Raw genomic sequence first — 16,236 nt, 5'->3', positions numbered from 1 at the left:
ATTTTGATAGATGAACAAGCATTTGTTAGGTTACAAAGAAAATAATATGAGTAAAGACAGAGGCAAAAAAATGTGAATAAATGACTAAAGCAAACAGCATGGGTGGATGAATTTGTATAGTAAAGGTTTAAATTTGTATAGGCAATAGGATACACTAAAATTGTCAATGAAGGACTTGATATCATTATGTAACTCTTGTGGAAGTATGTGTTGAAGCAATGAAAATCTGAAGGCCTGAAGATGGCTGGTAGTTGAGCATAGCAATTACAGCTAACATTTATTTTGTACTTACTGTATGCCAGGTGCTGTTTTAAATGTTTTACACAATCCTATGAGGTAGGTACTATTATTATAGTACCCAAAGTCACATAGCAAATGAGTAGTAGAATTTGGTTCTCAACGCAATTGGCCTAGTTCCAAATCTAAGTTCTTATCTATTACACTAAGCTACTTACAGGGAAGATGAAAATGTAAAGGAAATATAATCAGAACATTTAGAAATATCAGAATGTCATAGAAAGATTTGAGTATGAAAAATTACTCATTAATAATTATAAAATGGACATTTGTGTGTATATTTAAGTAGATTTGTATTGTTGTTTTCATAAACAAGGAATTGAATACTCTTCAACCTAAAGATACCTTTCGTCTTTGGCTGACCGCAGAAGTTCATCCCAACTTTACTCCTATTTTATTACAGTCAAGTTTGAAGATAACATATGAGGTAAGTTTTAAAATTCAATTCACTAGTTGTATAATTGCAGTAATCTCTACATCCTTCTAAAGCTCTGTAAACAACCATCTATTATATGAAACACACAGAAACTTCCCTTTACATTTAGGTGAAATAAAATATGCATAAATAATAGCATACAATATTTATAAAAATACATTTAAACTTTCCTTTCAAATTTATTTCATAAATTTGATGTTTCATTGTGTTTATCAGTAAAAGACACGTAACATGCAATTTACCATTGTAACCATTCTTAGATATATAGTACCACTGTGTTAATTATGCCTATCTTGTTGTGTAACAGGTCTTTAGAACTTTTTCATCTTGTAAAACAGACTGTATCTATTGAATAGCAGCTACCCATTTCCTTCTCCTTCCACACCTGGCAATCACTAAATCACTATACTACTTTCTGTTTCTATGAGTGTGACTATTTTAGATATCTTATATAAGTAGAATCGTGTAGTATTGTGTTTTTGTGACTGGCTTATATTTTACTTGGCATAAGATTCTCAAGGTTCATCCACGTTGTAGTATATGACAGGATTGCCTTCTTTTTTGAAGGTTGAATAATATCCCATTGTATGTATATACTATGTTTTCTTTATACATTCATCTGCCCATGGACATTGAGGTTTTCTACCTTTGACTATTGTGAATAATGCTGTAATGAACATGGGTGGACAAATATCTCTTTGAGATACTATTTTCATTTTTTTTTGGATATATACCTAAAGATGGAATTGCTGGATTATGTGTTAATTCTATTTTTAAGTGTTTGAGAATTCTCCATACTGTTTTCTGTTGAAGTATGCTACTTTATATTCCCACCAACCACACACAATTTCTCTGCTTCCTTGCCAACACTTCTTATTTTCTGTTTTGTTTTCTTTAATAGTGGCCATCCTAATGATGTGCAGTGATGTATCACTGCAGTTTGGATTTGCATTTCCTTGGTAGTTATGTTGAACATCTATTCATATGCTCGTTTGGCCATTTGTATATCTGCTTTGGAGAAATGTCCATTCGAATTCTTTACCCATTTTTTAATTGGATTAATTTTTTGTTGTTGAGTTTGTAGTAGTTTTTTATATATTCTGTTATTGAGTTGTAGGAGTTTCTTTTCAGATATATAGTTTACAGATTTTTTCTCCCAGTCCATAGGGTTGTCTTACCACTGTGTTGGTTGTTTTCTTTGATATTTTTGAAAGATGTTTTTAAAAAGTTTGATGTACTTCCATTTGTCTCTTTTGTGTCTGTGTTTTTGATATCATATTCAAAACATCATTGCCAAATCCAATGTACCAAAGCTTTTCCATGCTTTTTTCTAGGAGTTTTATAGTTTCAGGTCTTACGTTTAGGTCTTCAATCCATTATGAATTAATGTTTACATATGGTGTTAGATAAGGGTCCAAGTTCATTTTTTTGGTACATGGTTATCAGTTTTCATATTACTTGTTTTTTGACATAGCTAAGTTAGATTTTCAGTGTTTGTTTCCTCTCGTCCTTCCTTTTTATCTGTCCATCTGTCTATCCTTCTAACATACTATGCTTGGCAGATCCTCCCCATACTTGATATATCTAAAACCATATGTATTATAATGATATTATGTAAGTGGTCAAAGTCATAAATAAAATAATAACACTGCATTAAAATTTTTAAACACTTTATAATAAATGAGGTTCTTGTATTATCTCTTGATTTGTAGAAACTTGTTTTATATATTCTTTGTTTCTGAAGAAAAATATCTTATTAGTGTTTAGCTCCCTGTTATTTTAGACCGGTACTTCTATTCTTAGTTTTCATCTGAAGGTGTTAGTGTCATTTAAAGAAGAAAAGGGGTAAGGACTAATTTAGGAATGCAAACATGATATAATATTTGGAAATATGTTAATTGAATGAATGTTATTATAATGTTTAATTAAAAAAACCTTCCCAGAATCTTCTCTAGCCACTCTCCCAGTATAGTTTTTCTACTGAACTCCATCTAGAACTGAATTGTATAAGCCATGAAAAAAGACAATTTTTCTTCTCATTTTCTTATATTTCTCTTATGATACCTGTCATGTAGGAAGAATACAGTAAATGTTTCACTAAATCTAGAGTTAGGAGGTAATTTGAATATATTTTTATGGAAATTTTGAGTTTAATTTAAATAGTTGGTTAATTTGTTTTCCTATTTCTTAAATAATGTAGATGATTTTAATCTACAAAATAATGCAGTTTGTTATGTGAAAAATTATTACTGAAGGTACATATATGTACACACATATATATATTATCTTTAAAAATAGTTAAATTTCTATTTTATTGTTTATTTTTTCTGTTCTGATTAGTTGCCAAGGTTGTTTTAAAAAATTTATTTGAACATGTCAGACTTATTAATTTACTTTTAAAAAAATTCTTTTCTGTGTCCTGAAATTCCTTATTTATTTTTCCTTATGTTTTCCTCAGATTTGTATTAGCTTTTGTTCTTCATGATTTCTGTGTGGCTTAGTTGATTTATATTTACCTGCATATATTGAAATTGAAATTATTTTAAGTCTTTAATTTGCCATTGAATATATCTTTGGCTTTATCTAATAATTTGACATGTTAGTGTTTTCATTTTGCTATTCTTCAAATAGTCTATATTTGTGTATGATTTTCTTTGTAATGGTATATGATTTTTTCATTTTTTTTGTTTTAATTACTTCCAAATTTTGTTACATAACTGCTGTAAACATCCTGATACAGATAACTGATTTTCTTGAAGGATTATTTTCTTAAAATATTTCTACAGAAAGTGCTACCGTGTTAAAGGGTGTGGATCTTTTCAAGTTTTTTTAAAAATTCACATATCATTGATACAAATCTTACATTGGTTTCAAATGTACAATACAGTGGTTCAACAGTTACCCATATTTTTAAATCCTCACTCCTTCTAGGCAGTTACTATCTGTCAATGTAGAAAGATGTTACAGAATCACTGACTATAGTCTTCATGTTGTACTACCAGCCCTGTGACCAACTTATGATGTGATTGCAAATTATTGGCCCCTTTATCCTCTTCACACTCCTGCCATACCTGCCCCAACAGCTCCCCTTTGGTAACCACTAGTCAGTTCTCAGTGTGTAGAGTCTACTGCTGTTTTATTCGTTCTCTTTTGCTTTGTTTTTATATTCCACAAATAAGTGAAACCATATGGTATTTGTCTTTCTCCACCTGCCTTATTTCACTGAGCATAATACTCTCTAGATACATCCATGTTGTTGCAAATGGCTTTTCTTTTTCTTTCATGACTGAATAATATTCCATTGTGTATATGTAGCACATCTTTATCCATTCATCTATCAATGGACATTTAGGTTGCTTCCATATCTTGGCTATTGCAAATAGTGTGGCGATAAACATAGGGGTGCATACATCTTTCTGAATCAGAGATTTTGTTTTCTTTGAGTAAATTCCTGGAAGTGGAATTACTGGATTGAATGGTATTTCTATTTTTAATTTTGAGGAATCTCCAGATTGCTTTCCACAGCAGTTGCAACAATTTACATTCCCACCAGCAGTGTAGGAGGTTTCCCCTTTCTCTGCACCATTGCCAACATTTGTTGTTTTCTTGTCTTTCAGATAGTGGCCATTCTAACTGGTGTGAGGTGATACCTCAACTGTGGTTTTAGTTTGCATTTCCCTGATGGTTAACAGTGTGGATTATCTTTTCATGTGCCTGTTGGCCATCTGAATTTCTTTTATGGAGAAATGTATGTTAAGTTCTCCACCAAATTTTTAATCAGGTTATTTGTTTTTTGGGACTTGAGGCATATGAGTCTTTATATATTTTGGATGTTAACCACTTATTAGATGAGTCATTTATGAATATATTCTCCCATACTGTAGGATGCCTTTTTGTTCTGCTGATGGTGTCCTTTGCTGTACAGAAGATTTTCAGTTTGATGTAGTCCCACTTGTTCATTTTTTATTTTGTTCCCCTTGCCTGAGGAGATGTGTCCAGGAAAAAATTGCTCATACCTATATTCAAGAGATTCCTGCCTATTTTATTGTAAGAGTTTTATGGTTTCATGAGTTACATTCAGATCTTTGATCCATTTTGAGTTTACTTTTGTATATGGAGTTAGACAGTAATTCAGTTTCATTCTCTTACATGTAGTTGTCCAGTTTTTGAACACCAGTTATAGAAGAGGCTGTCTTTTCCCCAATTTATATTCATGACTCCTTTATCACATATTAATTGACCATATATGTGTGAGTTTATATCTGGGCTCTCTATTCTGTGCCATTGATCTATGAATATGTTCTTGTGACAATACCAAATTGTTTTGATTACTGTGGCTTTTTAAGTAGAGCTTGAAGTCAGGGAGCCTAGTGCCCCCAGCTTTGTTCTTCCTTCTCAGAATTGCTTTGACTTTTTGGGGTGTTTTGTGGTTCCATATAAATTTTAGAACTATTTGTTCTAGTTTGCAATGGAACCATCTATTTTTTACTGTTTTATAATTTGATAGAAAATCTTCAGTATATCTTAATAATTGTAATTGTAAAGAAACTTTTTTAGCGTCCATGTATTTATAGGTCTTTTTGTGTTCTTTGTGTAATTTATTTCTAGTTTCATACCATTGTGGTGTGAGAAGCTGCTTGATATAATTTCAATCTTTTTGAATTTATTGAACTCTTACTGTGGCCTAGTATGTGATTTATTCTGGAGAATGTTGCATGTACACTTGAGAAAAATGTGTATCCTCTGCTTTTGGGTGGAATGTTCTGTAGATATCTGTTAAGTCCATCTGATCTAATGTATTGTTCAGTGCCTCTGTTTCCTTATTTTTTTTTCTATATGGTTAATCTGTCTATTGATATGAGTGGTGTGTTAAAGTCTCCTAAAATGAATGTGTTGCAATCTGTTTCCCCCTTTAATTCTTGTAGTATCTGTTAATACTTAGGTGCTCCTATGTTGGGTGCATAGATATTTATAATGGCTATATCCTCTTGTTGGACTGACCCCTTTATCATTATGTAATGTCCATCTTTGTCTCCTGTTACTTTTTTTGTTTTGAAATCCATTTAGTACTGCTACTTCTGCTTTTTCTCCCTATTATTTTCATGAAATATTTTTTCCATCCCTTCACTTTTAGTCTGTGTATGTCTTTGAATCTGAAATGTATTTCTTGTAGGCAGCATGTCGATGGGTCTTGTTTCTTTATTCTGCCACTCTATGTCTTTTGATTGATACATTGAAGGTGATAATTGATAGATATGTACTTTTTCCATTTTATTGTTTTCTGTTTGTTTTAATAGTTTCCCTCCCTTCCTTTCTTCCTCTCTTATACTCTTTTCTTTTTATTGATGGCTTACTTTAGTTGTGATTAGATTTTTCTTCTTTAATCTTTTGTGTATATTTGGTAGGCTTTAGTTTTGTGGTTACCAAAGGTTCAAGGATAGCTTCCTTACTATATAACAGTCTATATTAAATTGATGATTACTCTATTTCAAACACAATTTAAAGGTACTTTTTCCTTCTTCTTCCTCCTCCACACTTTATGTACTAGATGTCATAATCTGCACTTTTTGTGTATCCCTTGACTGATTTTATCCATAGTTGATTTTGCTTGTTTTGTTTTAATTTTGTACTTTCTTGGTAGTTAATTGGTCTACTACCTTTATTTTGGGTTAATTTTTACTGGTGAAAGCTATTTAGCCTTAGGAACATATCCATATATAGCCATCCCTTTAACATATCCCGTAAGGCTGGCTTAGTAGTGGTGAATTCCTTCAACTTTTGTTTATCTGGAAATTGTTTAACTCATGCTTCAAATTTAAATGATAATCTTGCCAGGTAGAGGATTCTTGGTTGGAGATCCTTTTGTTCTAGTACATTAAATATTTCATGTCACTCACTTCTGGCCTGTAATGTTTCTGCTGAGAAGGCTGCTGATAGCCTGATGTGCTTTCCTTTATAAGCAATCTTTTTTCTCTCTCTGGCTGCTTTCAGTACTGTGTCCTTGTCTTTGATCTTTGCCATTTTAATTATATGTCTTGGTGTTGTCTTCCTCAGGTTCCTTCTGTTAGGGGATCTCTGTGCTTCCATGACCTGAGTGTCTATTTCCTTCCCCAGACTTGGGAAGTTTTCAACAAATTATTTCCACAAAGAGACTTTCTATCCCTTTGTTTCTGTCTTCTCCTTCTGGTACCCCTACTATGTGAATATTGTTTCATTTGGAGTCGTCACACAGCTCTCTCATTCTTTCATTCGTAGACACCTTTTTTCCTCTGTTCCTCAGTTTTGTTGTGTTCCTGTTCTCTGATCTCCATCTCACTGAGTGTCTCCTCTACTTGCAGTAATCTACTCTTAAATCCCTCCATTGGATATTTCATTTCGGTTACCGTGTTCTTCAGCTGAGTGACTCTTTTTCAGCTCTTCTATTTCTTTTTCAGCTCCTTCTTGAGATCTTGAATACATTTTTGTAAATCAGTGAGCATGTTTATGACTTTTACTTTGAAATCTTTATCAAGAAAATTGGTGATCTCCATTTCATTTAGTCCTCTTTCTGGTGTCTTATCCTGTAGTTTTGTTTGGAACATATTCCTCTGCTTCCTCATTTTGTCAGGATTTCTGTGTTTCTTCCTTTGGTTAGGTGGATCTGCTATGCTTCCAGGCAGTTCGCGGGGCTACCTTTCTGTCTGTCTTCCATAGTGGTCTTAGTTTGGGCAGGCAGTTTGCCTCAGGCTCCACTTTTGTGTTCTGAGCAGAAGCCTCTGCTGGGATCGTTGTGAGTGGGCTGCCCTCTGCCTACCCAGCAGCAATGGTAGAGCTGCAGTGTTCATGGGGTGGGTGGGGCCATTGTGCAGCTGTGTGGTGGTGGGACTTGTGGGTAAGAAGGAGCTCTTGGGTTTGGCTCCTGCAGGCACTTCCTGGTTGGGGTGAAATGGGGCAAGGAAGCTGGAAGAGTCTCCCTCTGCCTGCCAAGCAGCAAAGATTGACACTGTTGCTGGGCCAAGTGGGTTGGCTCCCCAACAGTGCATGCAGGGACCTGACTTGGGGCTGAGTTGCCAGTGAGGGGATGGAGTTTCTGGGGCTCCCAAGAGGAGGGCCAAGGGAGGGCTGGGGAGGTATCCTCCACCTGCCCTTTCTCATGAAGAGAGAGCTCCATCCAACCTTCACCCCTCTGGCATCTCTTCCACTGCTGGCAAGTCTTTCAAACTGCCACCTCTGCTTTGGGTCTTAGGACTGGCCTAGCATGCCTCTCCTCCACAAGTGGCTGCAGTCTCAGCATCCCAGAATGTTTGAGCTGTCCCTGGTATACAGCCCCACTAATCACCAGAATCCAATGTAATGTGGACTTGTGCTCCTGGAACAGGTCTCCAGGGCTCCTGAGCTCCTTTCCCCTCCCCGCTCTGTTGCTCTTCATCCCCTCTGTGGGCTGGGTGGTGGGGAGGTCTTGGGCCCCACTCAACTGTGGCTCTGCCACTTCACTCTTTTCCAGGTGGGCTTCTCATCTTCCCCAGGTGTAGGTGGTTTGTTCTGCAGTCCTCAGGTCATTTTCAGGTTTAGATTTATTTGCTGTGTTTTGTTCTTTTATGTGTTTTTGAGAGGAGGTTTTGGACTTGTTTTCCTACTCTGCCATCTTTTTCCTGCAGCCCCCAGTGAGTTATTCATTTTGCATAATCTTTAATATAGGGCATTTTTAAAAAAACTCCTAAGTAGTTGTTAATTTTCCTATTAATGTTATATTTTATTGAACAGTACTTGAAAATTTGGTCTATCCTGTGATAATATTTTGTAGATGTTTCATAATCATAAAATATTTTCATTTAAAAAGTATAAACTTGGATATGTTCTTAGTAAATCAATGTTTTTTTTTCCATTTATACAAAAAGTATTTGAGAAAAAAAAGACAAGGATTGCAAAGATTCTTTTTAGCAAACATTCTTAAAATACTGCCTTATATTATTTATTATTTTTATGTTAGAAACCATTTTTGAGAAAAATTTTTGCTTTTAAAACAAGCTAAAATAAATTAGATAATTCACATTAATTTCTTTTAATACTAGAAAAAATTGTTTTTGGAAATGGGTTTATTCTGCTTTTTTTCTAAGAATTCAAAGTGTTTCTTCACTTTGGTGATTTAAAAATGTAATAGATTCTGGACATGTCAGCAACTGTTGTTTTTTTTTTTCCTTTTCCTTTTCCTTTTTTTTTGATTTTGGGATCATTAATATACAATCACATGAGCAACATTGTGGTTGCTAGATTCCCCCCATTATCAATTTCCCACCACATACCCCATTATAGTCACTGTCCATCAGCGTAGTAAGATGCTATAGAGTCACTACTTGTCTTCTCTGTGCTATACTGCCTTCCCCATGACCCTCACCCCACGCTATGTGTGCTAATCATAATGCCCCTTACAGCAAGTGTTTTTTGAATGAGTATTAGTTCAACATACAATTTCAGTTCCTGGGTTTGAATTTGTGTTTATGGGCCTAGAAGTAATACCCATTTTAATTGTTATGGACTAATGTGCAAGGATGAATGGATAACACTAAATGTAAATAGTATGTTGAAGGTCTCATGAAAATTTAAAGAGCACCTAAAGAGGGAGTAATGGCATATTCAAGTAAAAACACCTGCCCATAACAATGACTATAACATTCGTATTACAAGTGATGATTTAGTTTTAGTAAAATACCTGAAGGATCAAATAAAAGTCTTTTGGTTATTTTTAGTATTGTTGGTTATACAGAATTTTTTTAATTTGAAAAGCTAATAATTTTCAATGTAATTTTCAAAAATGTAGTCATTTAAAAAATAATTATTTAACTACTGGATTTATAATTGATATGAACAGTTAGGTATAAGTTTAAAACTAGTTTTAATATCTATACACTCTGAAGTTACATAAAATAATGTAAATCAACCTTGGTAATGGTGAAAATTTTCATTAAAATATGTTCTCATGCATGTTAAATTGATTATTTTATTTGTTAGATTTTAAACAATATGAAGTCTGTTAATTTTTATTTCTTTAGTCACCTCCAGGTTTGAAGAAGAATTTAATGCGTACTTATGAATCTTGGACTCCTGAGCAAATTAGCAAAAAAGATAATGTACATCGAGCTCATGCTCTCTTCAGTTTTGCTTGGTTTCATGCTGCATGTCAGGAAAGAAGAAATTATATTCCACAGGTAAGTAAGAAGATGTCTTTCATCTATTCTGAGTTGTACATGTTTTTTTTTCTTTTGGTATCATTAATATACAAACACATGAGCAACATTGTGGTTACTAGAATCCCCCCATTCTCAAGTCCCCACCACATACCCCATTACAGTCACTGTCCATCAGCAAAGTAAGATGCTATATAGTCACTACTGGTCTTCTGTGCACTGTACTGCCTTCCCTATGCCCCGCCCCCTATGTTATGTGTGCTAATTGTAATGCCCCTTATTCCCCTTAAACCTCCCTTCTCACTGATCCTCCCCAATCCCTTTCCCTTTGGCAACTGTTAGTCCATTCTTGGGTTCTGTGAATCTACTGCTCTTCAGTTCCTTCAGTTTTTGCTTTGTTCTTATGCTCCACAGATGAGTGAAATCATTTTGTACTTGTCTGTCCCTGCATGGCTTATTTCACTGAGCATAATACCCTCTAACTCCATCCATATTGTTGCAAATGGTAGGATTTGTTTTCTTCTCATGGCTGAATAATATTCCATTGTGTGTATGTACCACATCTTCTTACATCTTTTTTATCCGTTCATCTACTGATGGACACTTAGGTTGCTTCCATTTCTTGACTATTATAAATAGTGCTGCAATAAACATAGGGGTGCATATGTCTTTTTCTGACTGGGCTCTGGCAGTCTTAGGGTAAATTCCTAGGAGAGGAATTCCTGGGTCAAATGGTATTTCTATTTAATTATTTAACTATTCTTATTTCTATTCAATTTTTTGAGGAACCTCCATACTGCTTTCCACAGTGGTTGAACTAATTTACATTCCCACCAGCAGTGTGGGAGGGTTCCCCTTTCTCCTCATCATCGCCAACATTTGTTGTTGTTTGTCTTTTTGATGTTGGCCATCCTAACTGGTGTGACGTGATATTTCATTGTGATTTTAATTTGCATTTCCCTGATAATTAGTGATGTGGAGCATCCTTTCATGTGCATTTTGGCCATTGGAATTTCTTCTTTGGAAAGTGTCTGTTTACATCCTCTGCCCATTTTTTAATATGGTTATTTGCTTTTTGGGTGTTGAGATGTGTGAGTTCTTTATATATTTTAGATGTTAACCCCTTGTCAAATATGTCATTTACAAATATATTCTTCGATACTGTAGGATATCTTTTGTTCTGCTGATGGTGTTCTTGCTGTACAGAAGCTTTTCAGCATGATGTAATCCCATTTATTCATTTTTTATTTTGTTTCCCTTGCCCGAGGAGATGTGTTCAGGAAAAAGTTGCTCATGTTTCTATTCAAGATATTTTTGCCTATGTTTTCTTCTAAGAGTTTTATGGTTTTATGACTTACCATCATGTCTTTGATCCATTTTGAATTTACTTTTGTGTATGGGGTTAGACAATAATCATGTTTCATTTTCTTGCATGTTGCTGTCCAGTTTGCCAACATCAGCTGTTGAAGAAGCTGTCTTCCCCACTGTATATCCATAGCTCCTTTATCATATATTAATTGACCTTATATGCTTTGGTTTATATCTGGATTCTGTAGACCATTCCATTAGTCTATGGGTCTGTTCTTGTGCCAGTACCAAATTGTCTTGATTACTGTGGCTTTGTAGTAGAGCTTGAAGTCAGGGAGCATGATTCTGCCTGCTTTATTCTTCCTTCTCAGGATTGCTTTGGCTATTTGGAGGTCTTTTATGGTTCCATATGAATTTTAGAACTATTTTTTCTAGTTCGTTGAAGATTGCTCTTGTTATTTTAATAGGAATTGCATTGAATCTGTAGATTGCTTTAGGCAGGATGGCCATTTTGACAATATTAATCCTTCCTATGCATGAGCATGGGATGTGTTTCCATTTATTGGTATCTAGTTTAATTTTGCTCATGAGTATCTTGTAGTTTTTAGAGTATAGGTCTTTTACTTCCTTGGTTAGGTTTATTCCTATGTATTTTATTCTTTTTGATGCAATTGTGAATGGAATTATTTTCCTGATTTCTCTTTCTGCTAGTTTATCATTAGTGTATAGGAATGCAACAGATTTCTGTGTATTAATTTTGTATCCTGCAACATTGCTGAATTCTTACTTTAGATATAGTAGTTTTGGAGTGGGTTCTTTAGGGTATTTTATGTACAGTATCATGTCATCTGCAAACAGGGACAGTTTCACTTCTTCCTTGCCAATCTGGATGCTTTTTATTTCTTTGTGTTTTCTGATTGCCATTGCTAGGACCTCCAGAACTATGTTGAATAAAAGTGGGGAGAGTGGGCATCCTTGTCTTGTTCCCCGTCTTAAAGGAAAAGCTTTCAGCTTCTCGCTGTTAAGTTTGATGTTGGCCTTGGGTTTATCATATATGGCCATTTTTATTTTAAGGTACTTGCCCTTTATACCCATTTTGTTGAGAGTTTTTATCATGAATAGATGTTGAATTTTGTCCAATGCTTTTTCAGCATCTATGGAGATGATTATGTTTTTTGTCCTCCTTTTTGTTGATGTGGATGATGATGTTGATGGATTTTTGAATGGTGCACTGTCCTTGCATCCCTGGAATAAATCTTACTTGATCATGATGGATGATCCTTTTGATGTATTTTTGAATTCGGTTTGCTAATACTTTGTTGAGTATTTTTGGATCTCTGTTCATTAGGGATATTGATCTATAATTTTCTTTTTTTGTGGTGTCTTTGCCTGGTTTGGGTATTAGAGTGATGCTGGCCTCTTAGAATGAGTTTGGGAGCATTCCTTCCTCTTCTACTTTTTGGAATGCTTTAAGCAGGGCGGGTATTAGGTCTTAACTAAATGTTTGATAAAATTCAGTAGTGAAACCATCTGGTTCAAGGGTTTTGTTCTTAAGCAATTTTTTGATTACCAGTTCAATTTAGTTGCTGGTGCTTGGTCTGTTCAGATTTTCTGTTTCTTTCTGGGATAACCTTGGAAGGTTGTATTTTTCTAGAAAGTTGTCCATTTCTTCTAGGTTATCCAGTTTGTTAGCATATGATTTTTCATAGTATTCTCTCATAATTCTTTGTATTTCTGTGGTGTCCATAGTGATTTTTCCTTTCTCATTTCTGATTCTTTTATGTATGTAGACTCCCTTTTTCCTTGATAAGTCTGGCTAGGGATTTATCTATTTTGTTTATTTTTCTCAGAGAAACAGCTCCTGCTTTCATTGATTCTTTCTATTGTTTTATTCTTCTTGATTTTCTTTATTTATGCTCCAATCTTTATTAACTACCTCCTTCTACTGACTTTGGGTCTCATTTATTCTTCTTTTTCTACTTTCATTAATTGTGAGTTTAGATTGTTCATATGGAATTGTTCTTCTTTCCTAAGGTAGGCCTGTATTACAATATACTTCCCTCTTAGCATCACCTTTGCCATGTCCCACAGATTTTGCAGTGTTGAATTATTGTTGTTATTTATCTCCATATATTGCTTGATATCCATTTTAATTTGGTCATTGATCCATTGGCTATTTAGGAACATGTTGTACAGCCTCCATATTTCATGGGCTTATTTGTTTTCTTAGCATAATTCATTTCTAGCTTCATTCCTTTGTGATCTGAGAAGCTGGTCGGTACAATTTCAGTCTTTTTGAATTTACTGAGGCTCTCTTTGTAGCCTAGTGTATGGTCTGTTCTTGAAAAATGTTCGATGTGTGCTTGAGAAGAATGTGCATTCTGTTTCTGTTGGATGGAGTGTTCTGTAGATGTCTGTTAGGTCCATCTGTTCTAATGTGTTTTTCAGTGCCTCTGTGTCCTTACTTATTTTCTATCTGGTTGATCTGTCCTTTGGAGTGAGTAAAGTGTTGAAGTCTCCTAGAATGAATGCATTGCATCCTATTTTCCCTTTTAATTCTGTTCGTATTTGTTTCACATAAGTAGGTGCTCCTGTGCTGAGTGCGTAGATATTTGTAATGGTGATATCTTCTTGTTGGATTGACCCCTTTATCATTATGTAATATCCTTCTCTGTCTCTTGTGACTTTCTTTGTTTTGAAGGCTATTTTGTCTGATACGAGTACCAGAACTCCTGCTTTTTTCTCCGTATTAGTTTCATGAAATATCTTTTTCCATCCCTTCACTTTTAATCCGTGTATGTCTTTGGGTTTGAAGTGAGTCTCTTGTAGGCAGCATATAGTTGAGTCTTGTTTTTTTATCCATTCAGTGACTCTATGTCTTTCAATTGGTGCATTCAGACCATTTACATTTATGTTGATTATCGATAGGTATGTACTTATTTTCATTGTGGGCTTTAGATTTGTGTTTACCAAAGGTTCCAGTTTAACTTCCTTACTGTCTTAGGGTCTAACTTAACTCATTTAGTATGCTGTTACAAAATACAATCTAAACATTCTTTTTTTTTTTTACTCCTCTGTTTTCTTCTTTCTCCAGTCTTTATATTTTAGGTATCTAATTCTGTACTCTTTGTCTGTGCCTTAACTGACTTTGGGGTAGTTGATTTAATTTTGCATTTGCTTTGTAATTAATTGTTCTACTTTCTTTTCTGTCATTTTATTACCTCTGGTGACAGCTGTTTATTCTTAGGAACACTTCCTTCTATAGCAGTCACTCCAAAATATGCTGTTGAGACAATTTGTGGGAGGTAAATTCTCTCAGCTTTTGCTTATCTGGAAATTTTATCCCTCCTTCAAATTTAAATGATAATCTTGCCAGATAGAGTATTCTTGGTTCCAGGCCCTTCTGGCTTCATTGTAATAAATATATCATGCCACTTCCTTCTGGCCTTTAGGGTTTCTGCTGAGAAGTCTCATGATAGCCTGATGGGTTTTCCTTTGTATGTGATCTTTTTTCTCTCTCTGGCTGCTTTTAATAGTCTGTCCTTATCCTTGATCTTTGCCATTTTAATTATTATATGTTTTGGTGTTGTCTTCCTTGGGTCCCTTGTGTTGGGAGATCTGTGCACCTCCATGGCCTGAGAGAATATCCCTTTCCCCAAATTGGGGAAGTTTTCAGCAATTACCTCCTCAAAGACACTTTCTATCCCTTTTTCTCTCTCTACTTCTTCTGGTATTCATTTAACTCGAATATTGTTCCATTTGGATTGGTCACACAGTTCTCTCAATATTCTTTCATTCTTAGCCTTCGTTTTATCTTTCTCTGTGTCAACTTCTTTGTATTCCTCTTCCCTAATTTCTATTTCATTTATCATCTCCTCCACTGTATCTAATCTTAGAACCCTCCATTGTTTTCCTTAATGATTGGTTATCTGACCAGAATTCATTTCTGAGTTCTTGAATATGTTTCTATACATCCATAAGCATGTTTATGATTTTTATTTTGAAATCTCTTTCTGGAAGATTGATGAGATCAGTTTCATTTGATTCTTTTTCTGGTGTTTGTACTATTTGGTTTGAACCAGGTTCTTTTGACATTTCATATTTTTATTTGGCACGCTCTAGTGCCCAGAAGCTCTACTCTCTTGGACTGCTCAGCCCCTGGAGTGATGTCGTGCATTGCAGGGGTGCAGTGTTGGTTCCTGGTTGGAGGAAAGAGTTGTTTCCTGCTTCCTGGCTGCTATGCCTGTCTCCACTGCCAGAACCAGTGGGCCGAACACACAGGTGTAAGCCTCTATGCTTTGTGGTGGTAGCTGCTGTATGTGGGGCTTCTCTCTGGCTGGCCTGATGCCAGGGCAGCGGCTGATTGTTCATCTGCCAGGGGTTGGCTGCCTGGGAGGAAGGCGTAGCAGGCTGTGTGTCATGGTGGGCATTGTAGCTGCATATCCAGCTGGGGAATGGAGCTCCTGAAGGTCCGGAATGTTCCCAACCTGCTGAGCAGAGTGCACCTGGACAATTTTGTCTACCTGTCATTTCTCCTGAGCAGTAAGCTCTAGGAAATCCTTGCCCCTTTAGGAAGTCTCTCAGACTGCCTGCCTTTCTTTTGTCCCAGAGCAGCCGGATATGGATCCCTGTTTTACACAAGCAGCTGCAATCTCAGTCTTTCTAGGTATTCTGCTTGTCTTCACTTTCTGGTCCCCCTAATCACCAGAGCACCATGCAGTGTATGTTTGTACTCTCAAAGCATTTGGCCTCCACTCCCTCCCTGCTCCATTTCTCTTCCTCTCACTGGTGAGCTGGCATTGAGGAAGGGCTTGGGTCCCGCCAGATTATGGCTTTGGAACATTACCCTGTTCCATGAGGTCTGTTCTTTCTCCAGGTATATGTAGTTTGGCACAGCCTTCTTTCCTGTTGCTCTTTCAGGATTAGTTGTATTAATTATATTTTCATATTATATGTGGTTTTACGAGGAGACCTCTGTCTCACCTCTCATGCCGCCATCTTTAATTGTGTCCATGCTTTGTTGTTATCCTC

At 35.5% G+C, this 16,236-nt stretch overlaps 1 protein-coding gene across 7 annotated transcripts in view; it reads left to right on the top strand.

Moving 5' to 3' along the window:
* DYNC2H1 (dynein cytoplasmic 2 heavy chain 1) overlaps positions 1-16,236 on the top strand; it is a 347,628-nt gene that overhangs the window by 206,051 nt on the left and 125,341 nt on the right. For all 7 annotated transcript variants that reach the window (XM_073239362.1, XM_073239361.1, XM_073239364.1 and 4 more), the window contains 2 exons: positions 614-724; positions 9,763-9,918. In XM_073239362.1, coding sequence (XP_073095463.1) covers positions 614-724; positions 9,763-9,918 — 267 coding nt within the window. The remainder of the gene's footprint in view (positions 1-613; positions 725-9,762; positions 9,919-16,236) is intronic.

Source organism: Manis javanica, chromosome 6, assembly GCF_040802235.1.
Source record: "Manis javanica isolate MJ-LG chromosome 6, MJ_LKY, whole genome shotgun sequence".
In the NCBI taxonomy this organism is placed as follows: domain Eukaryota; kingdom Metazoa; phylum Chordata; class Mammalia; order Pholidota; family Manidae; genus Manis; species Manis javanica.
This window is presented reverse-complemented; position numbering and strand designations above follow the sequence as displayed.